The sequence below is a fragment of the Chlorocebus sabaeus genome, chromosome 14 (genome assembly GCF_047675955.1).
Source record: "Chlorocebus sabaeus isolate Y175 chromosome 14, mChlSab1.0.hap1, whole genome shotgun sequence".
NCBI lineage: Eukaryota > Metazoa > Chordata > Mammalia > Primates > Cercopithecidae > Chlorocebus > Chlorocebus sabaeus.
Window position 1 is genome coordinate 95,147,109 of NC_132917.1, and position 27,561 is coordinate 95,174,669.

The following is a 27,561-nucleotide window of genomic DNA, read 5'->3' on the forward strand; positions in this document are numbered from 1 at the left end:
AATGAGACAAAGGATGACTAGAAATATGTATCTAGTAATCTCAAAGCTGCCTTTCATGCCTTCTTTGGGGTGATGCTTAGTTTGGATGTGATTGGTTGTCAGAGGAGTTGGCTGTGTACTATTTTAGCCAAAGTCTGGAGGCCATGTAGAGCCTCCCCCTTCTCATTATGCCACACACACATTACCTCCCCGCGGTACCCTGTCAGTAGGTGGGAAACAACAGTGGGGCACTCTGACCAAAATGTGAATGTAGAAACTAGTGTTCAGACATAAAACATCACTAATTACCACTTAACTATGAGGACGGTCAACCATCTTATAAATTTATTTTTACTGATCAAAGTATTGCCAGCTATTTCCAGAATAAACCAGTCAGCCAACTTAAAAAGTTAAATCCACTTGACATTTAGATTATTTATCTGACATTATAATGAGTAAGTAAGTAGTACTGTATGGTTCATTTACTTATAGTGCTAATTAATGGTGAATAGATTACCCTTACTAGTATAGATTTCCAAATGCTGATTTTTTTTCTTAATTGATAAATTTTGTAATTAGTGAAAAATATTGAGAAAATGTAACATTTTAAATTTTATAAAAAATATAAAAGTAATAATTATACCAAAGAGTGTTCGTCACAATAACACATATTTATTTGTAGTCCTCTAGTCACCGTAAACATAGAAGAAGGATCATGTAAGTGTGTTCACTAATTTTGAATAGTGTCTAACACAGGATCATAAATGTGTTGTATAAAATGAATTTGATAATTATAGCATGGATGGATAGTATTCTTGAGTTTGTAGAATTTACTACTTTGAAGTTTTAGTGAACTAATATTATATACTCTTTTTACACATTATGTGAAACGTCTTCAGGATAGTTTGTAAACTGCTAACAAAATATTTGTGTGAAATAACTAGAACAGTTGGTTAACAATAAGTTGTGTCTTTTTTGCTATTTCCTGGTGGTCCATTGGCTACTAAATTTAAAGTAAATCTCCTGGTCTGTTAATTCACCTTGCCTATGATACAGTGTTTACACTGCAAGAGTTTCTTCCTTAGTTACCTGTATAAAATAATCGTAGCAATTAAACAAACTGATCATTTTGCTATTTGTTATTTCACATGTTTTCATTTATTTGTTCATTCAACAAACACTTAATTGTGTGCCAGGAATTAAAATCCAGTGTTGCTCTTTTCTTTTTTTTTTTTGGCTAGTGGAAAATGAAAACCACTGTGACTTTGTAAAGCTGCGGGAAATGCTCATTTGTACAAACATGGAGGACCTGCGAGAGCAGACCCATACCAGGCACTATGAGCTTTACAGGCGCTGCAAACTGGAGGAAATGGGCTTTACAGATGTGGGCCCAGAAAACAAGCCAGTCAGGTAGGATTGGGTTCTTGGGAAGCCAACCAAAGAGGAAGTTAGAGAGGATTGCATATTTTTATATATCCAGGGTGATGGGGCATGTGTTGTTTAGAATCTCCCAAAACCACGATATAGAATCATTTGGTAATGACTAATTATTGTGCTGCTTGAATCACTTGACTCCTTCTTGCTTTTGAAGAGTCTTGCTTTTTAAGTCCTTGTCTGACTCAGAAAGAGTTAAATACGATGAAGAATGTATGACAGAGGCCCCCTGTTTCAGTTCATGCTGACATGAGTAACTGAAGGAAAATACCCTCATTATTTGATTTATTTTTGTATTTATCTGAGACAGATGATATATTTAACTGTTTTCATAAAGGTAAGTTGGAACACAAATCATTTTCTTATTTTTATTTGTTTATTTTTTGTAGAGACAGGGTCTTACTATGCTGCCCAGGCTGATCTCAAACTCCTGGCCTCAAGTGATCCTCCTACCTCAGCCTCCCAAAGCTTTGGGATTACAAATGTGAGCCTCCATACCAGTCCTCAGGAATCATTTAAAATAAACTAAAACATTTTCTGTTGGTTTTTCTTCTGTAAAAGTTTTGGAATGAGTGAAGCTTAGCAAAACATATTATAGAGGAAGAATGAGAGTGCTTGTAGGGAGTCAGAGATTAGATTGTTTCTTGCCATATTACAGCGTAGTTATAAGAATTTTAGAATCTGAACACCTCCTTGCTCAGTAATATAAAGCATTAAAAGTTGTAGAAACTTCCTTGGTAATTTCATATGGTGCTGTATCCCAGACTTTATAAAACTCAAATCCTTAGTGTACGGAATCAAATCGATTTGATGTAGCATTCCAGAACAGTGTTTGCATGGAGGAAAGCATGAGATCCTTGGGACAAATGCTATTTTAAACTGTCTTATGAGACTGAGGATTCCTTTTCCATTGCATTGTTTGCATTTGTTATTTCCCTGGTTCTTAGCACCTGCACCAGAGTAAACACAAAAGAAAGCGGGAGGAGTGCATCAAATCAGTGCTGCTGTTGCATATAAGCTTTTGGAAGACTTAATCTTAGATGAAGTTAAAATTTTAAATTTCTTCAGTCTATGGAGTTAATTAATGTTTTCACTTCTGGTAGCACAGTGAATTAAGAATTGTGTATACTTACGGCCAGGCGTGGTGATTCATGCCTGTAATCCCAGCACTTTGGGAGGCCAAGGCGGGCAGACCACTTGAGGTCAGGAGTTCGAGACCAGCCTGGCCAACATGGTGAAACCCTGTCTCTACTAAAATTACACAAATTAGCTGGGTGTGGTGGCGCACTCCTGTAAAACCAGCTACTCAGGAGGCTGAGGTGGGAGAATCTCTTGAACCTGGGAGGCAGAGTTTACAGTGAACTGAGATCGTGCCACTGCACTCCAACCTGGGTGACACAGCAAGACTCCATCTCAAAGAAAAAAAAAAAAGCATTGTATGTACTTAACCCACCCTCACCAAATTCAGGCATAGGATGCTTCTGGTTGTGGGCCATTCTGGTAAACTGACAATTTTCTCATGATACTGTCTTCACTAAAGATTAATCATCTTGAGTTAGCTTCCCTAGTGTTTCTCAGAGGAGGCTCTCTTCTCATTTCTTTCAAGTGTCAGGGTCACTTCAGAGGCCTCTGTGCACTGAGGTGGAAGGGGTCCTGAGTAAGAGCATGCAGGGACAGCTTTGAAGTCCTCTGTGAGGAGATGGGCCTGGGTGTCTGGTGGAGTCATCATCAGTCACCTGTGGATTATTAAGAAATTCAGGGTCAGAATTTCCAGGGATGAAGCCTAGAAATCTGCAGTCAGAATTCTTAGTCATTCAGCAAATAATTAGTTTGTCTGCTGTCTGCTCAGCCAAATGCTAGTCATTGGGTATATGTGCACTGTGGGATCAAACAAGAGACCCTGTCTGTGTAGAGTCTGTATTGTGGGGTGGGAGGAGGACCCCTATGTGAAGAAGAGAGTTGGGGGGAGGCAGGCAGAAGTGGGGAGGTCAAGTTAGGAGGTTGCCATGAGAAGATGGAGGCATGAAAGAGTGGTAGTGACAGAGGGGTGAGAAGTATGCTGAGGACGTGCAATTTTTTAAAATTTAATTTTATTATTATTATTATTTTTGAGATGGAGTCTCGCTGTGTTGCCCAGGCTGGAGTTCAGTGGCGTGATCTCGGCTCACTGCAACCTCCGCCTCCCAGGTTCAAGCGATTCTCATGCCTCAGCCTCCTGAGTAGCTGGGACTACAGGCATGCACCACCACCCCGGCTAATTTTTGTGTTTTTAGAAGACACAGGGTTTCACCTTGTTGGCTTGAATTCGTGGCCTCAGGTGATCTGCCTGCCTTGGGTTCCTGAAGTGATGGGATTACAGACGTGAGCCACCACACCTGGCTGAGGATATGTAATTTGAAGGTAAAGTCTGTAGGACCCACTGATAAATTATTTTTGGATATGAGATTTGAAGGAAAGAGAGGAGGACCCACTGATAAATTATTTTTGGATATGGGATTTGAAGGAAAGAGAGGAGGACCCACTGATAAATTATTTTTGGATATGGGATTTGAAGGAAAGAGAGGAATCAAGGATAACTCAGTCACCGTTTTGACCTAGAAAGTGGGGTGACTGGTAGTGATCTTTATTGACCTGAGCAGGATGGAAATCGGAGAGTTTAGGGGTGTAATTGGTAATTCAGAGGTTTTAGAAATGTTACATTTAAGCTGCTTGTTAAATATTCAGTTGAAGAGTTTGAGTAGGTTATTACAAACATGAATCTGGAGCTAGGGAGAAGTTAGGGCTGTCATAGTAATTTGGGAGTCAACAGTGAATAATACTGGGTAAAATCTTAAGTGTTTTTTAAAAGGTTGTGCTAAATGCTAGAGATTACTATTATTTCTCATGGAGTTTATGTTCTCGTAGGGGAGTTCAAAAATTAAACACCTAATTGCACAGTACATTGTAGCTGTGATATAAGTACTAAAGGAGAGGTAGACAGTGTAAAATGGGTGTTGTGGGTGGGGGGGTCCCAAATTTAAACTGGAAAATTCGGGAAGACTTTCTTGAGGCAGTGACTATTTTGAGCTATAATAGCTTGGGGAAAACAGAGCAAGACATAGACAAAGGGCTGAAGATGGAGAGAGAATGGCATCTGTAAGACTCTGGAAGAAGATCAGTGCACCGCAGTACAGCAGGACAGATGAGGCAGGCCTGGGCTCGCATGAGATGAGAGAAGAGAACAGGCAGGCAGCAGCTGTGGAGGCCCTGGGGAGGATTTTGATCTTTGTCCTAAGGGGAAGGCAACGTTATTTTAGGAATAATATTTGCATTTTAAAAATTATTCTTTGCTCTAATGTGAAGGAGGTATTGAAGGGGTGTGCAGAGATGCTTAGGAGAGGCCAGTTAGGAGAGCATTTCTTTGACCAAAGTGAGATCAATGACAATAAAGAGCCAGACATATTTGAGAGATGACTAGAAGGTAAAATTGGAAGAACTTAGTGGTTGTTTGGATACAATAAACTGAGAAAGCAGGAGGCTAGAAGGAGACTCCTAGTCTCCTGAATTTGTGGTTTCATGGTTAGGTGGATGGTTACTGCATTCATCTAGATAGGTATGGCTGAAGGAGGACTAGCTTTTTTGTGTGTGTGAGGCAGCAGTGGTAGGCACAATGGAGGTCACAGTTTTGGACCTGTTGACTTTGAGTTTCCTCTGAAACAGCAAAGTGACAATTACAAGTAAACACTTTGGGGTATCTTTCTGGAGGTCAGAGAAGGGCTGGGCCAAAGAAATACGCTTAAGAGTCATGGGCATTTAAATGATTAATTCTGAGTGTGACCAGGGATAAAACTGCCTGTAGAGAGAAGTACATCTAGAAAGAAAGTTGACTCGGAAACAGCCTTGAGTCACTTTAGTATTTGTCAGCTGGAGGAGCAGATAGGAGAGCATGAGAAGGGAGGAGGAGGAAAACCAGCAGTGTCACGTCTTGAAACTTGACAGGGGGCATCAAGAAAGAGAGAGTGTGCTGCTGTGTCAAAGTTGAGGGCCAAGTTTATGCTGCACAAGTACAGAGGTACTTCCTTGACAATTCTTGGAGAATAATGAAGACCACTTTGTGTTCAGTTTAAAAAGGCAGTGGTTGGGGCCGGGCGCAGTGGCTCACGCCTGTAATCTCAGCACTTTGGGAGGCTGAGGCAGGCAGATCACAAGGTCAGGAGATTGAGACCATCCTGGCTAACACGGTGAAACCCCATCTCTACTAAAAATACAAAAAATTAGCCGGCATGGTGGCGGGCACATGTAGTCCCAGCTACTCGGGAGGCTGAGGCAGGAGAATGGCGTGAACCCAGAAGGTGGAACTTGCAGTGAGCCGAGATCATGCCACTGCACTCCAGCCTGGGCGACAGCGAGATTCCGTCTCAAAAAAACAAAAAAAGAAAAACGGCAGTGGTTGGAAGGCTACATAGGTCTGGACTTGCAGATTTGAAGGGAAGGCCTACAACACGAAGAAACCATTTTCGTTCTAGCTCTGGGAGTGGAATGAATGAACTGAAACCATTGCCAGCCTTTTTTGTTCACTGCTCACAATTCGTATCCAGGGAAAGAAAGTCCAGTAGGCCCGGTGTAGGTCATGTTCCCATCTCTTGTTTAGGAGTGAGTATGAACCTGATTAATTGTCCCACAAGACTGTATCCCATGGGGGACAGGTAACCCCCGAAAAGGTAATGAGGATAATGGTACCAAGAGGAAAGGGCTCAATGATAGACAGTCAGGAATCATAGATTGCCCATCACATCCATTTACTGAGCATTTCTTCAGGTTGGGAGGCATCTGCTCACTGATCACACAAAGAAGGGGAAATTAGAAAGGGAGGTTCTTCAGCTTAGGTCAGGCTATGGACTGGGTGGGAGCAGCGGCTGGAAGAAACTCAGTAAGTTTAGGTCAGGCTACAGAGCTAGTGGGAGCAGTGGCTCAGTATTGTCTTCTGAGAGAGTAGACCTTTCTACGGTATTTCTGGATCACTTGGGTAAAGTTGAGGCAAAATGTCTCTTCTGGTGCTTTGTTGTATGTGATTAAATGATTTGATAAGGCTTTTGTAGCTCATTATAGTCTGATGTATTAGGAAACTTTTATTTTTTATAGTTTGAAGAAGTTATATCTGGCCAGGTGCAGTAGTTTATGCCTGTAATCTCAGTACTTTGGGAGGCCGAGGAAGGTGGATCCCCTGAGGTCAGGAGTTCAAGACCAGCCTGGCCAACATGGTGAAACCCTGTCTGTACTAAAAATACAAAAATTAGCTGGGCGTGGTGGCAGACACCTGTAATCCCAGCTATGTGGGATGCTGAGGCAGGAGAATTGCTTGAACCTGGGAGGTGGAGGCTGCAGTGAGCTGAGATCACACCACTGCACTCCAGCCTGGGCAGCAGAGTGAGACTGTATCTCAAAAAAAAAAAAATAAAAGAGAATTTATATCTGTTTTCTGGGGAGTCTTTTCCCATTTAATTTGGTAGTTGTTGTAATTTGGTTGGCATGTAAAATCTGTCCCCCAGTATTACATCTATCTAGCAATAAAGACAAGTGATGCGAACCTGTTGGGTGACCTTTATGTCACTGTACTTCCTGGCCCTCTTTGTTGCCAGAACCTCCGTTGTTTTTCCACTTACGTTTTATTGAATGGGTATGCTGAGTCATAGTGGGTATCCTAATCTGCCAGCACCCATTGTAGGCTTGTCACGAGCCCCACATAAGTAGCAGTATAGTCTTATAGTTTAATTAACTGATCTTAACATTTTATATTAATTATTTCAACCATTGGAAACATGCCTTTATAAAACTCTTTAAATCCCCAAGTTTAATAAAGATTAACCTAACTAATCTCTTTCCCACAGTTAATCACCTTTAACTTTTTAGCACAAAATCACTGTCATTGAAGTACTGTGGGACCTATAGCTTTGAAAGGAAGATTTATGCGTAGTAGTTTAGAGTTGCTTAAGTGTTTGGTGTAATTTTAGTAAAACTTAATGTCTTTGGAACTCTCAAGAACTAAATAGTTCTTCAGGTAGTCCATAGTAGACTTGGAAAAAGTTCACTAGGCTTATTGGAACTGTACTTGAAACACAAACATGTCCCAATTGAAGGAAAGGACTTTTCTTGATGACATGAGCATCTGAGATTTTTTCTTTCTTTCTCTTTGGTTTTCAACTTTAAATCAGTGAGATCTGTAACAATAGTAGTATGTTGGCATTAAATATTCATGACAGGCCAGACGCAGTGGTTTACGCCTGTAATCCCAACACTTTGGGAGGCCAGACAGGTGCATCACTTAATCTTTGGAGTTTGAGACCAGCCTAGGTAACATGACAAAACTCCATCTCTACAAAGAATACAGAAATTAACCAGCTGTGGTGGCATGCTTATACAGCCCCAGCTACTTGCGTGATAGAGGCAGGATGATTGCCTGAGCCCAGGAGGTAGAGGCTACAGTGAGCTATAATTGCACTGCTGCTCTCCAGCCTGGATGACAGAGTGAGAGCCCATCTCAAAAAAAAAAAAAAAAAATTATGACAGCAAGCTACTTTTATGCTAGAAAAGGGAATAGTATAGCAAGAAAATTTTTATTTTTATTTAATAAATCTATAAGAAACAATGATTGCATTAGTTTTAGAATACTAACTTTATAGACCATTCTCTTCTAGATCTTTCTTTACCACCTTTTGAAAAATAGTACAAGTTTCTTTACTTGAAATTGGCCTTGTAAATTTACATTGTCAGAAGTTGGAAAGCAGCACAATAAGATGCAAAATATGCAGAAGCCGTCCATCACTTTCTTCTGCTGAGACATCACATTGAGGCAATCCGATTTGTGGTAGTTGGGAATATGAACTTTGGAACAAGTCTAATCTGGTTCAAATCCCAACTTTTTACTTTTCAGTTGTGTTTCTTTGGGCAGATTACTCTCTGTGCTTTAGTTTTCTTATTTAGAATGTCAGGGCTTGTTCTTCAGGGTTGCTGTGGGAATTAAATAGTCAACATAAAGGAGTCCAGAAGAGTATCCTGGCAGTAGCAGATACTCAGCAAATGTTAGGTCTCTTCTCTTCACCAGGTAGGTTTATTTTCCTTGTGAACAACTCAAGTGCTTGTATAGATTAATGAAGCATTGTTTTAAAAAATCTTATGTTTGTTATGAATTCAAGATATTTTTGCATCAAGCTTGTCTATAAAGACTATCAGTCATGTTGGACTAGTGAAATGTAGTGAAGTTTCTAAAGATGATGAAAGTAGCTGATAAATATAGGGGCTTCTTTAAAAAAAAGATCAAAACAAACAAGCAAAAAGCCTGGTACTAAGTAAAATGCCTCCTTGGGGTGTGAGACATATGATGTCTAGGGTATTTTGCACATTTGTAATCTCTTCTTTTAAAGAACATGTTTCTGCAAGTGTTCAGGATCTGTTTCTTCTTGGAACCCCTCCTGTGCATGCCTCACACTCACCTCTCAGCCATGGTAGCTGTTGTGTAGTATTTCTTACTCTGTGTTTCTTTGAACGTACAGAATTCTATACTTAAAAGCTTGATGTCTCCAGTTATAAAATTTAAGATTAATAAGATTTCTTAATTCATCATATTTTGAAATTGATTTATTTTTATAAGCAATAGAAATTTCTCACTAATGCAGCTGGAAAGTGAATTTGTGTTCTCTGTCAAACCTTTGGGATATTCTGATAGCAAGCCCAAATGGAAGGGCTCAGCATTTCTGACATATAGGAAGGTTTATTATACTTCCAAAATGCTACACATAGGAAAGGGCAGCTACCGGTAGAGTTCCAGGATAGTCCTTTCTTTGATGGTTATGCTGGTTCAGTCTGCCTCCTCTCTCCCAGAAATTTGTCATGGAATGAACATTGATAAAGAAACTGAAATGTCTAGAGAGTTCTGCTGGATAGTCAGTCACAGAGATGAATAAGGATTCATTTTCTGTTCTCAAGGTTTGTGACCTATGAGAAGGGAGAGGCAGGCAGGATATAAATGCCATGGCAGTGCTTGGAAGGAACAGTTAATTCTAACTAGGGAGTGTGGCAGTCACTACAGGACTGAACGAAGGAGGACAAATGCAGAAATGAAAACTTAAACTGTTTTAAAGGAAGGGGCCAGGGGAAGAAGAGAGCACCCTGCTTCTAGTGGGCAAAGGCAGCCACCCCAATCTTCTTCAGCCCTTCATATTTATTGGGTAGAAAGAACAGGGAGGAAGAGGTAACAATTGGTCAGCTGCCTAATTGATCACAGGTTCATATTATTTCTAACAGGCTTCAGATGTGCCCTGTAGATGGTCACAAGAAACAACTTGTGCCTGGGTTGTGACTGCCCTCAGCATTTCTTCTGGATGACAGACGCAGTTTGTCAGTTTGCTAACATTCTGCATTTGTGAGAACAGTTTCTCTTTACTTATAAAGCCTCCAGTGGTATACTGAGTTGATCATGACCCTCATTCTTTCAGCCTGCAACAGGGGAGAGTGGGGAAGACTTTACAGAGGAAGTTGTATGTGAATTTGCCCTTGAGGGGCAGAGGATTAGCAGGGCAGCATGGGGGTAGAAAGTGGACAGTGGCCACAAATTGAAGCCTGAAATGCCAGGTACATTCTAGGAACAGTGAACTGGTGTGGCTGTTCATTGGTGTGACTGAAACCTGAGGGTGTCAGAATTGTTTGGTGAGAAATCAATCTGGAAAGGTAAAATTAGGCCAGATACAAAGTTTCTTGAGTGCAATTTAAAGGAGGTGGGACCTTATTCTATAGATAACATAACTTTAATGTGGTGAGAAAAGATAATGAGATCTGTGCTTTTGGTGGAAAATCTAGAGAGTGACAAGAACAAAGTGAAAGAGGAACTAGAAGCTCAGAGATGAATTAGGAGATTGTTGCAGTAGTGAAGGCAGAAAATCACAAAGATCAGGTTGGGCTGTAATCAGATAATCTGTAGAAATGGAAAGAAGGTTATATTAAGAGGCTTAGCTTCAGAAGCTGAACTAATGGACCTTGGTGATAAGATAGGGAGATAGGGTAAGGGAAGAGTGAAAGTTGACTCAGGATTTCCAAGTTTCTACACACAGTGATTCCAGTGAACAGAGATTGAAAGAGGGACGTGTTTAGGCTGAAACGAGGGTATTTCTTGTAAAGGAGTTGCTTAAGCAGAGACTTCAGGACTCTAGTACTCCATATCAACACTAACACAGGTGACTTCATATTTCATGCTGTAGGAAATTTCATGTTTTGGGTTACCATGTGTAAAAAGATATTGGTACCTGTTACATATATGAGGCCGAACATGGGATGTATGGCAGGTTCTTGAATAGCAATGTTTTGTTCAATGTCATTTTGTTATAACATTGATAAGAAAAAAAATTGATTCCTGGTGATGGCCACTGTCTATGTAGAGTTGGCACATTCTCCCTGTATCTACAGGTTTTCTCTGGGTTCTTCATCCCAAAGCTGTCAGCGTTAAGTTCATGGCATGTCTAAATTGTCCCAGTCTGAGTTGGGTGTGGGTGGTGTGAGTGTGCCCTGCAATGGAATGGCGTGCTGTCCAGGGCTGATTTCCACTTAGCTTCCAGGATAGGCTCTAGCCATCCATGACCCTGAACTGGAGTAAGCAGGTTGGAGAATGAATGAATGAATATGTATTATTGTAACATAAAAATTTATTAAGTATACAGTACACAAATGTAGGACAGTAAGCAATGTGGTGTGAAAGAACTCAGTGAGCCTGCCATATTTGTTGTTATTTGTTTTTGAATTACATTGTGGTAGGAGATAATCTTTACAGTTTTCCCTTTGCAAACACTTATTCCCTGATTTCGCCTCCACTACGATGACTGCCATCACTCACTGATGCACCAAAAATTGGGTAATTAATTGTCCTACTTGTTTTTAATTTTTCTTAAATGTGTATATAGCTAACATTTATTTCTATGTTTAATATTAGGAAGGTTTTGAGTTTTTACTTACAAGTTTGATAGTGTTTTTGTGACCAGAAATATGCCATAGGAACTTAATTCTTGTTTCTATCAATTACCCTACAGTAAAAATTGGTTTAATTATATGTTGTTTCACTTAAAGTTATAGTTTTCAAGAACCTGTTAATGTCATTAGGTGAGCACTTGTATTTTTTAAAGTTTATTATATCACTTTTTTTTGTTTTGTTTTGGAGACAGAGTCTCACTCTGTCGCCCAGGCTGGAATGCAGTGGCGTGATCTTGGCTCACTACAGCCTCCACTTCCTGGGCTCAAGCAATTCTTCTGCCTCAGCCTCCCATGTAGCTGGGACTACAGGTGCACACCACCATGCCTGACTAATTTTTTGTATTTTTAATAGAGATAGGGTTTCACCATATTGGCCAGGCTGGTCTTGAACTCCTTACCTCAGGTGATCCTCCCACCTCAGCCTCCCAAAGTGCTGGGATTACAGGCATGAGTCACCAGGCCCGGCCAATTATATCACTTTTTTTTTTTTTTTGAGACAGTGTCTTGCTCTGTCACCCAGGCTGGAGTGCAGTGGCATGATCTCGGCTCACTGCAGTCTCTGCCTCCTGGGTTCAAGCAATTCTCTCACCTCAGCCTCCCAAGTAGCTGGGATTACAGGCACCTGCCGTCATGCCCAGCTAATTTTTGTATTTTTGTAGAGACAGGGTTTCACCATGTTGGCCAGGCTGGTCTTGAACTCCTGACATTAGGTGATCCACCTGTCTTGGCCTCCCAGAGTGTTAGGATTACAGGCGTGAGCCACCATACCCGGCCTATATCAGTTTTTAACAGGAGAGTAACACAAATAACTTTTTAGTCTTCAAGAGACCTATGAAGCCAAAAGACATGAGTTCCATGGTGAACGTCAGAGGAAGGAAGAAGAAATGAAGCAGATGTTTGTGCAACGAGTAAAGGAGAAAGAAGCCATATTGAAAGAAGCTGAGAGAGAGGCAAGTATGCTGGTTTGATGTGGTTTGCATTTATTTTTTAGATGTCCTATTAATTTGGAGAATTTATTCCAAGAATTTGCTTGAGATGCTTTTGTAGGCTACTTGTTCTTTAAAGAGTAGTTTTTCCAACACATAGTATTTGAATATTGACTTAAAATCATAGCCTGAAATTAAATGAAAACTTTGGCCTTCTTTTTTTTTTAAAGTAGTGCATTTATGGAGTGACTAATCGTTGAAATTCTTATAATGAACTGGAAGCTGCAGCAGCTACCCTCTTGGGTGCAAACATTTTTCTTTCATGAAATCCACCATGCCTTGAATCCACAGTATACGATTTTTAGGTGCCTCATTCAACCAGTCTCAGTGGTGGTTTGTCTTTGTTAGTGCCAAGGCTAAAGGAAGAAACACCACTGGATGTTTTCTTGTGCCTGGCAGGGTAAGCCACATTTGCCACAGGCCAACTCCTGAAGGTGGTGGGCCTCACAGCCACAGTGGCAACACAGTGTATGCGTCTTACTGTGATGCCTTCCAGACGATGACCTTCCCTTTGTCATCTCACTCCTTTAACTGAGACCAAAGAGAATTTTGGCCTTTTGAGCAAATATTCTTCCATTTGAAATGGTTTACCAAGGGCTCGTAATGGACTAGGTTACTGAGAAGTGTCTTAACCATGAGCCATAAACATTTTTACTATGGCTTAATAAAGCCTTTTTTGAGTGTTGCTGGGGTGGTTGTTTGCCCTGAAATGGGGATTTGTGAAGGCTGTGAAGTAGCTTTACTTCCCATTTGAACCCAGTCTCTCAGTCAGTCAGGGTGTAGTTAGGTGGTCTAGATCAGTGGTCCCCAACCTTTTTGGCACCAGGGACCAGTTTCCTGAAGACAATTTTTCCACGGACCAGGGGCGATGGTTTCAGGACAAAACTGTTCCACCTCACATCCTCAGGCATTAGATTTTCATAAGGAACGCACAACCTACATCCCTCACATGCACAGTTTGCAGTAGGGTTTGCTCTCTTGTGGGAATCTAATGCCACCACTGATCTAACAGGAGGCAGAGTTCAGGCAATACTGCTTGTTTGCCCGCCACTCACCCCATACTGTGCAGTGGTTCCTAACAGGCCATGGACCAGTACTGGTCCGTGGCCTGGGGATTGGGGACCCCTGGTCTAGATGACCTTGGGGTAGTCCTGGCACCAAAAAAATCACCACTGAACTTCCATAGTTTTGTTTGCTTCTAGTTCTCAAGCAGCAGTTTAGGTTTTGAGTAAAGCTATTTTCTTGAAAATACATGATTTCTTGAAGAGTTAATCTGTAATCCAGTTGTGCTAGTTTATTATTTCAAATACACTTAGTACTTGCTGCGTAAGTGAACTGTGCAGGAAATGGTTTTGTGAAAGTAATAGTTTACTAATTTATTTATAATTCACATTTTGATGTTGTATTTGGAAAAAGTTCAAACACTAGAAAAGTGAAAGTATAGGATACCTATGTCCTTCCCCTTACCTAGGAAAATAGGAATACCATAATCTCACCCAGTCTTCAGTCCTTATTCAGATTTCCCCAGTTGTCCCAAGATTGGCTTTCAAAAACGTTCCTTTTTATTTGGTGATTTTTCTGTTTTTGTTTTTGAACCAGGATGCAATCACAGATTACATATTGCACATGGGTATTATGTTTGTTTAGTTTCTTTTATTCAAGAGTTTCTTATATAGCATGACTCTTAGTTTTACCAATTCACTAATAAAAAGATACCACTCAAAACATTATTTAATTCTATAATAAAGGACTGTTATTTAAATATGTCCTTGCCAATATTGTTGTGAAACAAATATCCCTTATCTTTTGTATAAATCTAGATTTTTATATGTAGGTTAGTAAAATGATGTATGCTTAGATAATAGTGTGTGAACATTAGATGAGTAGAGTGGGGAGATGCACAGAACAAATGATGTCTCCAAATATCGTTGACGTTCTGTCTTCCCTATTCCTTTATTGACAACATTCTAGAAGAACTCATGAGGCATGTTGCGTGTGACACACGGATTTCTTATATACCCTCCCCACTTTAAGAAAAAGTACCGTTTATATTTATCCCTCAGGTTACATGACCATCATTAAGTTATTATTACTACCCAATTTGATAGGTCAGTCTATATCTTGGGATAATTTTTTCATTTAACATTAATGCCCCTCATATTTCCAAAAAGTATGCTCGGTAATTTGCAATTTAAAAATGCAGCTACATTACAACCATGAACGTGAAGAGAACAGGAGCCTTATAATACAGGGTGTGAAGAAGGGGTTTGCACAGAGGGCAGCCGAGAACCCTGGTCGAGGGAATTTTTAAGTGAACACAAAGACTGGGCTCTAAGGCTCTAACTTCTAGGCAGGCAGGGCAGAAGGGACCACACAGAATTTAGATGGAAGTCATCTGCTAGCTCAGCAGAGAGAAATATTTTCCCTAGTATTTATTTCTAATTTCTAAAAATGGGGCCGGGCGTGGTGGCTCATGCCTGTAATCCTAGGACTTTGGGAGGCCAAGGCGGGTGGATCACTTGAGATCAGGAGTTCAAGACCAGCCTGGCCAATATGGTGAAACCCCATCTCTACTAAAAATACAAAAATTAGCCGGGCATGGCAGCGCATGCCTATAGTCCCAGCTACTCGGGAGGCTGAGGCAGGAGAATCACCTGAACACAAGAGGCAGAGGTTGCGGTGAGCCGAGATTATGCCACTGCACTCCAGCCTGGGCAACAGAGTGAGACTCCGTCTCAAAAAAAAAAGTAAAAAAAGTAACCTTTTTTTTTTTTTTTTGCAGTGGCGCAATCTCGGCCCACCGCAACCTCTGCCTCTTGTGTTCAGGCGATCCTCCTGCCTCAGCCTCCCGAGTAGCTGGGACTGTAGGCATGCACCGCCATGCCCGGCTAATTTTGTATTTTTAGTAGGGATGGGGTTTCTCCATGTTGGTCAGGCTGGTCTCGAACTCCTGACCTCACATGATCCGCCCACCTCGGCCTCCCAAAGAAAAAAGATACTTTTAAAAGGATCTTTGAGTGACAGAATGTGTAGTATCCTTAAAAGTAGTGTTTACAAAAGATATAGCATTGTACAGTAGTCCCCCTTTATCCTCAGTTTGGCTTTCTCAGGTTTCAGTTACCCGTGGTCAACCACGGTCTGAAAATATTACTATAAGATATTTTGAGAGAGAGAGAGAAAGAGACCACATTCACATAACTTTTATTACATATATTGTTATAATTGTTCTATTTTATTATTAATTGTTATTGTTAGTCTCTTACACTGTGCTTTAACTTTACCATAGGTGTCTATATATAGGAAAAAACACAGGGTATGGTACTACCTGTGGTTTCAGGCATCCTCCTGGAGTCTTGGAACGTATCCCCCATGGAAAAGGGGAGACTGTTGTACCATATTGATGACTTAATCTTCTTAAGAGAATTGGTGACTATTGATAGCACAAAAGATCCCTTGTTTTTAATTTTTTGAGAATTTGAAAATGTGTTTAAATTAACTGCCTGTCATAGTGAATAATGGAACCATGCATGCATGCTTCATGTATATGAAATAGTTGTTGATAGCCAGAGCTGGAAATGCCACGCAGTGTGAATAATAGTCACATTCACACCTCCCCACCATCTTGTTTAATGTTTCCCTCTTTATAGTTTTCCTGGAAATTTTTAGTCAACCTCATGAATGATGTATGAAGGGCTCTGTGACCTTTCAAGATATTTTAATATGCATATGAGGTACGCAACCTCCATTTGAGTAACTAGAGAGCTATCTCTAGTCACGTGATAGAAACCTGCCCTTGCTGCTTCCTTTCCAGACTTTGCCCCACTCCTGCTCCTCTCCCACATCACCGGTGCACACGTGTGCAGAAAACTGTCACTCTCTGTTTGTGCCACCGATTTGAATGACATCTGGGTAGCGTGCCCTTTAAACACACACATGTACCTAGCATGTAACTTTTTTAAAAGCAGGAACCATTTAAATAAACAAATACTAAGGAACTGATGCTTCTCTGCAAAGACATCCTTCGGAATAAAAGCATCTTAGGTTAGAAGGGCCTTATTCGATGATCTGTTTTAACCTTGTTTCCCTTGGAATACTTCTCCTGTCAGGTGCTTGCTGGCTCACAGGACAACCTGTTCCGTATTTGGAACATAACACTTTTAGTGGACCAGAGTTCAGCTCTCTGGTTTCTTCCCTCAGTCTCTGATTTTCAGTGAAATATTTCCTCAAATGTTATATGTCGTCTTTTTTTTTTTTTGAGATGGAGCCTCACTCTGTTGCCCAGGCTGGAGTATAATGGCACTATCTTGGCTCACTGCAACCTCAGCCTCGCGGGTTCAAGCATTTCTCCTATCTCAGCCTCCCAAGTAGCTGGGAGTACAGGCGCACACCACCACACCTGGTTAATTTTTTGTATTAGTAGAAACGGGGTTTCACTGTGTTGCCCAGCCTGGTCTTGACCTCTTGAGCTCAGGCAATCTACTCGCCTTGGCCTCCCAAAGGTCTCCCTCTTTCTAGACAACTTGGTGTCTTAGAAAAAGATGACATAGCCAGGTGCGGTGGCTCATGCCTGTAAACCTCCATGAGCCACCACGCCCGGCTATGTCATCTTTTTCTAGACACCAAGTCCTGCTTTGTTTGCATGAATGCTAGGTTTCTACCCAGAACTAAAACATTAATGTTAGATTTACCTAACCAGATCAGAGGACCAAAAATACGGTTATCTTTTAAAATGTAGATTCTAGACACTGTCTTTGTGTTGTTAGAGGGCACAGCACACAACTGATTCATATGGAGCTGGCTTAAGACCCTAGATTTTTTTTTTTCTGAGGTAAGCCACAATTAAACCAGGACCACCTACATTCTTCCTTGGACCTTGTCTCTTTGAACTTGCATGCAGAACTTCACGTAACTTCCATCTGTATTTCTTCTCATTACTAGTTCTTCTACATCGTTTAGAATTCTTTTATGAGCAGCGTTGTATGCTGTGCTGGGGGTATAAAAATGAAAAAGACATAGCTCGTAAGTAATCCTCAGGGAGACGCTGCTCCACAGTTAGCCCAGCACATGTGTGCTAAGGGTTTCTCTTTTGCACCTATAACAGAGCACAGGGCACAGAAAGAACTACCCAGGGTGGCAGTTGGAGCAAGATAAGTTTCCTATTTTTTGTTATTAACAATGGGTAATATTTATTGAGTGCTTACTCAGTGCCAGCCGTCATGGTAAAAACGTTAGATAGAATTTTTCTTTTGTATATCCCAGTTGTTTTAAAGCTTCCTTTTTATCTGTAAGTTTCCAGAGTTTTATACCCTTCGTAGCTTTGAGAAATATGCCTTCTATGATCCATATAGGGCATTCCTTAAATTGTGGAAAAATATAAAGTAAAAGACAGACCTGCCCCTAAGTTGACATCCAAGGTGACATTGCTCCCTTTATATGGTTTATCAAGTGATTTTCAGCCCCAAGGAGATGCAAAACTACTGAATTTTATTCTTTAAATAATTTTTTCTTCTGCTTTTTTCACTTAAGAGAAATCTCTTGTGGTAATGTTATAAACTTTTGTGAAACTCATTTAACAGTTGTATAGGGGAAGAATAACCCCTATAGGTTCTTAATTGGAATGACCCCTTATTCTCAGATTAACAAAAGAAAAACAAGTTTATTAGCATGTGTATTTCACATATACATGGGTGATACAGTCAATGAGTAGTTCTCAAAGAAGTGACTGCATTCTACCTTCTATAGCATCTTCAACAAAGAACAGTTAATTTTTACAAAAATGACAAGACAAAGGAAAAGGACTTGGAGTCTCTAGGGGGCAGCAACTTGGAGGAAGGCACATAGCTGGCAGATGAAGGCTAGTCAGTAAAGCTAGTTAATGTAGAGCTGTCTGGTACCAGTCTCTAGGCCCAAAAGGGTCTGAAGTTGTCTTTGGTGGTTAACCTTTGTTCTCCCTGGTTGGGGAAGGGAGCTGGATACCTTTTGTCTTTGTACATCTATATCCTGCCTTTAGGCACCTAAAGGGAGGTCAGAGAGCTTTCCTGTATCTGCTGCTGCTTAGTTGCCCTCAGCTCAACAGTCCCGCACATTCTGCTCTCCTACAGCTGCATCAGACGTGTTGAGCATTAATTTATTCTTTGACTTTATCTTTATTGGATAGTGTAAATTCAAACACGATGAGTATTTTTATATGTAAAACTTTCTCTGAGTTTAGGATTTTTTAAAGCCTAGATCTCAAGACATTGAAAGACTGGAAAAATAGAATACAGTTTTGACATTCTTGACATAGTTGACAATTGACACTTGCTTTCCAGTGATGTTTACCAGTACAGTTTTCAATAACTGTTTACTGCACATATTTTACTTGGAAAATAGTGTTGTTGTTTTTTTCCTTTCTGGTGATTTCTTTCTATACTTTGCATCTCTTATTTTTATTGAGCTTAAGAGACTTTAAGAAGTTTTGTGGGGAAAATATACACCAAGAAAATAAAAACTCTAGGAAAAGGTCACAGTGTTTTAAAAACAGTTTTGTTCATAAAGCTGTGATTTTTATTATATTTAGTTTAAGCATTTTTTGCATGGGAACTCATTTAAAACTAAAGTTACCAAGGGAATTCCATATGTAAACTTTTCCTTGAACTGTGAACTTCTGAGACTTCAGGAAGATTTTGACTGTGCAAGTTATTCTGTGTTGTGGTATGGGGTCCGCCTTTGTGTTGCTGAGCTGGAGAGCGTGCCTCTGCTGCCGTGCTGTGTCAGTAGTGGGGATTGCACTTTTGTTTCCAGCTACAGGCCAAATTTGAGCACCTTAAGAGACTTCACCAAGAAGAGAGAATGAAACTTGAAGAAAAGAGAAGACTTTTGGAAGAAGAAATTACTGCTTTCTCTAAAAAGAAAGCTACCTCCGAGATATTTCACAGTCAGTCCTTTCTGGCAACAGGCAGCAACCTGAGGAAGGACAAGGACCGTAAGAAGTAAGAGACCCAGCCACCCTCCTTGGCAACCCTGCCCGCACTTGTCACATTGCCCTGTCGTATCTTCCTTGCGCTTCTTACTTCTGCTTCCTTATGCTTTGTCTGCCTCCTCCAACTAAATGTCAGCTCTTGGAGAGGAGAGACCTTGTCCCTCTTGTCCACTGCGGTTTCCCCAGCATCCAGAACAGCACCTGGCACATGTTATGTGTTCAGTATTTGCCAAAATGAATGAATGAACAAAATAAAAATACATCACAGTGTAGAAGGGATCAGTTAGCTGGGGGAAAAATGGCTGCTCTTATTTCATAGCCCAGTCGTGACCCTAGTACACAGCCAATGGCTGCTGACCTACCATGAGTTATTTTGAATTTCATGTCTAAATGAAGCTGTGCCCTTTGTTGGGGAATTATAGATATAGATAGTATTTTATTAAACTAATTCTTAGGTTCATTTTTTTAGAACAAATTCTACTGATACTGATTTTGTGAGAATTTTTATTTTAATAAGGGAACCAGGCTGTGGATTCGAACTCCTGTGCGTTGATGTCAGAACTTGTGAAAACAGTGGTCCACGTAAAGATGCAGAGAAAGGTAGAGAGGGCCACAGTGCAAGGGGGCGGCCATGAGTAGCATGTGGATGATAATCACAAGGCGTGTAGGTTTGGGGTATGTGTTAAAATCAGTTACCCAAGTTTTAGAAAATAAGTTTATTTTTCCTTTTTGATAATTTCCTTCTGTACTTTGTGTCCCTTGTTTTATTTCTCCCACTAAAGATGTCCCTGTTGGTTTAACTATTTGGCTGTTGAGGAAATTCATCATGCCTTGTTCTGTTCAGAATGCTCATTTGGTGGACTCTGCCTCAGTTTACTCTAGCTGCCTCTGTGCTAGCAGCATTGCATGCTCCCGTGTTCCCCACAGAGCAACACATCTGGTTTAATGCTCTCACTGCATCTATGTCAGATCCATTTTCAGAATATTGCAACTCAACTTTAAAATAGTAAAACATAACCTTGGCCCATTGGTGGCTTTCAATTTTTTAAACATGGAGAAGTAAACCACAGGACTTTGACAGGTTTTATTGGCTTATATATTTTACAGGGTTTTTTTTGTTTTTGTTTTTGTTTTTGGAAAAGAAGAAGGAATTCGCATGTATGATCTTTTAATGTAAGCTCTGCAAGGGCATGGATCTTTATCTTGTTCATTGATATAGCCATCCCCAGAGCCTAGAGCAGTTGTCTGGTACATAGTAGGCATGCAATTACTTTTTAAAGAATAAGTAGTATAAAAGCTGTATTTTATTCAAGCATTGAATATCAAAAGATAAACTATGAATTTATTACTGCTTTTCAACCTGCTTTGAATTTTAAAGCTTATGGCTCTTTTATTAATACCTTTTTTCCTTTCATCTTAACCCAGTGTTACTAAAATTAGATTTCCCATTTTTTTGCCTATATGAAAGATAATTTACATTTACTTTGTAAAAATTATTTCCCTGCTCCACTTGAGAACCCTGCTGTTGTTTGCAAAATCAGGGCCAAACCCATATTTTTTGAGAGCTCTCTAGAAGAATTTATCTTCAAGAAAATATGGTTTGGTGTTTTTGGTTTTTTCTTTGCTTTTTCAAAGTCCCATAGCCAGATATCCTATAATATACTAGATGCATATTTGCTAATTTTTACTTCTTGAATGTTTTCTTTCAAAGTGTACCAATCAAAAGGTTCTTTTTCTTTCCAGCTCCAATTTTTTGTAAAACAGAAGTTCCAGAGCACAGAAGGTCATCATCACAAGCAAACTTTATTAAAGAAAAACTAGAAGTGTGCTTTGATTTTGCTGTTTTTATTTGTTTTATCACTTCTATATTTGGTGAATGGCCACAGTTACTGATATTTATGGAAAAGTACTTTCAAGTACAAGGTCAATACATAAGCCAGAGTGAATGATACTACAAGTTGAGCATCTCTAATTCAAAAATCTGAAATCCAGAAGCTTCAAAATCTGAATCTTTCTGAGCACTGACTTGACCCCACAAGTGGAAAATTCCCCACCTGACACCTTTGCTTTCTGATGGTTCAGTTTAAACAGATTTTGTTTCTTGCACAAAATTATTAAAAATGTTGTATAAATTACTTTCAGGCTATATGTATAAGGTGGATGTGAAACCTGAATTATGTAATTAGTCAGGTCCCATTGTATATATGCAGATATTCCAGAATCTGAAATCCAAAACACTTCTGGTCCCTAGCATTTTGGATAAGGGATACTCAGCTTGTACCTATATATTCATATATATTCACTGTTGTTAGAAATTTTTAAGTTGCTGTTTTGTGATGAATCTAAATCTTTTGTCTTGCTACCAAGCTATTGTCACTGCAGTGCATTATACCAAAGAACAAAGTGTCAGTGCCATTGAAAATACAGAACCCATTAATATCGTGACTATATGATTGCATTTATATTCCAAGGTGAACCTTTTTTATGCTAAAAATTTTGGGGAATATGTTTTGGGATGTATTATAGAGCTGAAACTCTAACCTCTTAATAGTTTTATAGAACTTAAAAATTTTTGATACAGTTACCCAGTTGGTGATACGATCTTAAGCTTTTATGTCAAATTATTTAATATGACTTCATGCTTTATTATGCCTTATTATGGCTGATGTATTACTATGGTGGAACAAAATATCTTTAAAAGTTAAAACATCCAAATAGATAAACTCTTTTTTCCTAATGATAAAGTACCTTTGAGTATGAGTGTATCACAGCTTTTATTAGGAAAACTTTTCATTACATACTTGTTTAAACTCTGTCTTCCAGGGGAAAAATAATAAGGTTGAATCATTTTATTAAAAATACATTTGGAGAAAATAACTAGGAACATCTGAATATTAAAGATATGAAAATGCACATAATTCATATTTCAGGTGGTATTTGCATTCAGTGCCTTACTAGTATTCTCAGAACATTTTAATGATTTCTAACGTTTCTTAACAGTCATAGATATATAAATTTTCACTTTTTGTACTTGAGTATTCTAAATAAAACTGACATTTACTCTTGACAAATAAAACATATATATTTACTAAAATGTGTTTAATTTTCCTTTTTGAAAACTGTCATTTTCAAAACATTCATTTAATTACTCATTTGAATTATTTTGGAGATGAGGTATTTTATGAGTATTTTCAGACAATAAAACTTATTAGTCTGTGTCAGATTCTGAGCAATCATAAAGTCATCCAAGTTGTAAATAAAACCTTGCAGAGCACAATTTATCTGGACACTTTAAATTTTATTTTTGCATTTGAAATTCACAGATATCTCTCAGTCTTTAAAAACTTCAGTAAATTAAATTATACGTGTCACAGAACAAGCTCAGAAGTTTCTTCGCAAGATCAGTGACACCTGGGTTCTGGTAGGCAGGGAGTCCTGGAGGGTGGGTGACCTGAAGTACAGAGCCAGGCCAGCGCGCCACAGTACTTAGTGCCAGCTGAGCAGACTGTTCACTGAGGGACTCAATGACACTGCGGGAGTGTGTGTTACATATGTGGCTATATCGGACCACACTGTTTATAAAGCAGCTCTCCTTAACTCTGAAGAAGGTACTTCGAAGTGTGAGATGGATTGTTGGAATGGTAAACAGTTATTCAAGTTTCTAGTTGAAAAGAACAAAATAAACCTGCCTAAGACTCTCTGGACTTAACAGCAGGGCGGTCGTTTTGTGCTGCTGCTGACTGCTGTGAGAAAGCCTCGCTCCTGCTTCAGCCACAATGTGAATTTTAAATTTATTTTATGTATTTGGGTCTCGTGTAAGATTTTATTTTAAAAGAGTTCAACAACAAAGAAAAAAAGTTTTTAACAATGACTTATTATTACAAAGCTAAATTTATTATCAGGCACATGATTAGAAAATGAATTATCCACTGATGCTTAAATTAATCTCCTGGGAATAAAGTAAAGCTACTCATGTTTTGTTAAAAATTTTCCCCATTAAGCTTATGAAACAGTTGTCTCTAACTAACAGCCATTAATCCTGGTACATACCCCCTCCAACTTTTAAAGCTCTTTCACATAGACTAGGATTTGAACTTCAAAGCAACACAAGGAAAAAGCATGACAGGGGTTATTATCACTATATTGTGGATAACCTCAGTGTAGGCCCCATGTTCCTATTGGGCCGGGAAATGGGGACACACACATGATTCAGGCCATCCATGCATCACGGACCAGCTGGAGCAGGCTGGACAACCAAGTGGGTTTGGAGCAGGGCACTCTCAAAAGGGTGTCTGCCTCTCCTCACAGATCACAAGGAGCCGTCCAAGGAAGTGACTGGTCCTGAAGGACTGGAGCAGTTTGTCCAGAGTATGAAAGAATCAGAGTACCAGCGAGGAGCGGGATTCTGGTAAGGGCCAGGTTTCAGAAGCAGGTAAGGAATGGGTCAGGAAAGAGTTTATAAATCCTGTCCAGCAGGCAGTGGGAGCCATTGAAAGGCTTGGCCTCACAAGGTTAGGTGTTCTCCAGGGTTTATGGGAAGGAGATATTGGCAGGCAGGGGCAGCTGGGCCAGGGGCAGGCCAACCCTTTAGGGAGATACCATAGACTCACGTAAGGTATGTTTAAACAATACTGATGCAGAAAGGAGTGTATAGTCATGAAAATGGTAGCTGTATGGATAAATCCAAATGAATAGCCTGTATAAAATAATTACAACGTCTTATGGACTTGAAAATACATAGTGAATTAAAATATGAGAAAATAGTGGCAAGAAAGTTAGGAATGGGGTAAATCGAGGGATCTCAGGTTCTTGCATTAACTGGGAAGTGGTTAAGAGTCCCAGTCACACAGGTAAATCAGAATTGCTTCTTGCCATCTCTAAGGTAACCATGAAACATGGTGACGTGTGTAACTTCCAGGCTAATAGGAGGAAAACTGGTTTTAAAATGCTAATACAGAAAAAAAAAAAAAAACAAACTACAGGAAATAGCACAGGTGTGACAACCAGAACACATGTAGTAATATGGTAGATTTAGACCCAAATGTATCAGTAAGTACTTGGATTACATGCTCAATTTTTTAAAATAAGTTTCCTAAAAAAGCAGCTATATGTAGTTTACAGAGAACAGTCTAGAACTTTGTCTTTATAGACAACAGAAAGGTTAAAAGAAGATGGGAAAAGGTACATCATGCAAATTTTAACCAAAAGCTAATGTGTAGCTTTTTTTTCTTTTTTTTTCTTGACAGGGTCTTGCTCTGTTGCTCAAGCTGTTGTGCAGTGGCACAGTCATAGCTCACTGCAGCCTCAAACTCCTGGTCTCCAACAGTCCTCCTGCCTTAGGCACATCACCATGCTTGACTAATTTTTTTTTTTTTTCTTCCTTTTTTGGTAGAGACAGAGTCTCACCCAGGCTGGTCTCAAACTCCTGGTCTCAAGTGATCTTCCCACCTCAGCCTCCCAAAGTATTATAAATACAGGCATGAGCCATTGTGCCTGGCCATATTTTCAATATATTAAGATAACTTTAAGGCCAAAAGCATTGCCAGAGATGAGAGAAAACTCGTAAAATAAATAGCAGTTCTCAGCTATACATCCCTATGTACAAAATAGTAGCTTCAGCATATTTAGAGCAAAGATTGATGGGAATATAGGAAAATACAGACCCCCACTTAGTGAGAGATTTAAACATACCGCTTGTGAATGATAGGACAAGCAGACTGAAAATTAGTGCAGATATGGGAGACTTGAAGAAACTATGCAACAGCCTTGGTCTTGTGAGCATAGATAAAACAGTGCACCCGGGGAATGCTTCAGGCACACGTGGAACATAGAGTTGACTATGTTTTACTATAAAGCAAGCCTCAATACCTTTATATTCTTGATCATAATACAGTTAAGGTAGAAATCAATAATAAAAAGTGAAAAAATTCCTGTCTCTAAGGGAACTTGTTTTGCTCAGCACCATACAGCCCAGCAATCCCAGTCCTAGATGTGTACTCAAGAGGAATGAAGATACCTGTCCCACCAGGACCTGTCTAAAAGTTTGTGGCAGCCTTCATAATCTGCCAAAACCCAAAACAGCCCAAGTGTCCATCAACTGGTGAACACACAAACAAGTTGTGGTTCATCCATACAATGAAAAGGAACAAGCTACTGGTGCGTGGAAAACCACAGATGAATCCTAATCATATTACGCTCTCAAGCCAGACGCAGAAGGCTACATACAGCATGACTTCATTTATGTGACATTTTTTCCAAAGCACAACTACAGGGACAAAACTGGTTGTGCTGGGCGCGGTGGCTCACGCCTGTAATCCCAGCACTTTGGGAGGCAAGGTGGGCAATCACCTGAGGTCGGGTATTCAAGACCAGCCTGGCCAGCGTGATGAAACCCCGTCTCTAGTAAAAATACAAAAATTAGCCCGGCATGGTGGCGTGTGCTTGTAGTCTTAGCTACCTGGGAGGCTGAGGCGGAAGAATTGCTTGAACCTGGGAGACCAAGGTTGCAGTTAGCCAAGATTGTGCCATTGCACCCCAGTGTGGGTGACAGTGAGAATCCGCCTCAAAAAACAAAAAGCTGTAGTTGCCAGTCTTCACAGGTTGATTTCAAAGTGCACATGAAACTTTTTGGGGTGGTAGAATGTTCCATCCCATGTGTTTATTGTGGTGGTCACATGGCTATATACATTTGTAAAGACTCAGAACTGTGCACTCATCTGTTTTTTTTTTTTTTTTTTTTGAGACAGAGACCTGCTGTGTCGCCCAGGCTGGAGTGCAGTGGCATCATCTTGGTTCACTGCAACCTCCATCTCCTGGATTCAAGCGATTCTCCTGCCTCAGCCTCCTGAATAGTTGGGGCTACAGGTGCGTGCCACCACACCCAGCTGATTTTTGTATTTTTAGTAGAGACGGGGTTTCACCATATTGTTCAGGCTGGTCTTGAACTCCTGACCTCGTGATCCGCCTGCCTCAGCCTCCCAAAGTTTTGGGACTACAGGCATGAGCCACCGCACCCAGCCAAAATATTGTTTATGGTATGTAAATACCTCAGCAAATCTGTTTTTTTCTTCAAAAGTAAAAAAATGGAATAAAAAACAGGATATCACTACAAATGTGGTAGACATTAAAACCTTGTCAATACATTTGAAAATATGGAGGAAATGACAAATTTGTGTAGAAAATTAATGTGTTAATGTAAGAATTAATAGAAAATCTCACAACAAAGACAATGCAGGCCAGCTGTGGTGGCTCATGCCTGTAATCCCAGCACTTGGGGAGGCTGAGGGGGGTGGTTCACTTCACGCCAGGAATTTGAGACCAGCCTGGCCAACATGGCGAAACCCCATCTCTACTAAAAATATAAAAAATTAACCGGGTGTAATGGTGCATGCCTGTAATCTCAGCTACTCAGAGGCTGAGGTACGAGAATTGCTTGAACCTGGGAGGCAGAGGCCACTGTGGTGAGCCGAGATCGTGCCACTACACTCCAGCCTGGATAACAGAGTGAGATTCTGTCTGAAAAATAAAAGACAAGGTATAATTAAAGTTTCCATGAAGGTCAGGCTGAGATAACTTTAATTACAAATCATTTGAGACATTTAAAGAAAGCCCATCTTTCACAAACTCTCCCTGTGGTCGGCAAATAACGACCCCGAGAGACATCCACAGCCTTATTCTTGGACCTGTGAATATGTTCCCCTTCCTGGCAAACGGAACTTCACAGATGTGGTTAAGGCTGCAGACCTTGAGATAGAAAAATGATCCTGGACTGTCTAGGTGTGGTTGGGTCCTTGAAAGCTCAGAACCTTTTCTGGTTGTGAGCTGGAGGGAGATGTGACAGCTGAAGCCAGGTCAGAGTTACAATGCTGTTGGCTTTGAGGGTGGAAGAAGGGCTCCTTCCACAAGCCAAGTAGTGGAGGTTGCCTCTGGAGCTTGGAGGACCAAAGAAAAGGATGCCCTCAGAGCCTCCAGAAAGAGCACAGCCCTGCTGACAACTGGAGCCCAGTGAGGCGTGAGTCAGATTTCTAAATTCCAAAACCGTAAGATAAATGTGTGTGTGTGTGTGTGTGTGTGTGTGTGTGTGTGTGTGTGTGTGTGTGTGTGTTGAGACAGGATCTTGCTCTGTTGCCTGAGCTAGAGTGCAATGGCACAATCATGGCTCACTGCAACCTCTGCCTCCTGGGCTCAAGCAGTCCTCTCACCTCAGCT

The 27,561-nt window shown here is 40.2% G+C and overlaps 1 protein-coding gene across 2 annotated transcripts in view; it reads left to right on the plus strand.

Moving 5' to 3' along the window:
* The window catches only part of SEPTIN10 (septin 10), a 69,656-nt gene extending 47,209 nt beyond the window's left edge, over positions 1 to 22,447 (plus strand). For both annotated transcript variants that reach the window (XM_008008354.3, XM_073023165.1), the window contains exons 8-11: positions 1,221 to 1,389; positions 12,224 to 12,356; positions 19,176 to 19,363; positions 21,097 to 22,447. In XM_008008354.3, the coding sequence (XP_008006545.1) occupies positions 1,221 to 1,389; positions 12,224 to 12,356; positions 19,176 to 19,363; positions 21,097 to 21,112 (506 nt within the window). In that variant the 3' untranslated portion in view covers positions 21,113 to 22,447. The remainder of the gene's footprint in view (positions 1 to 1,220; positions 1,390 to 12,223; positions 12,357 to 19,175; positions 19,364 to 21,096) is intronic.
* Positions 22,448 to 27,561: the final 5,114 nt, after the last annotated feature.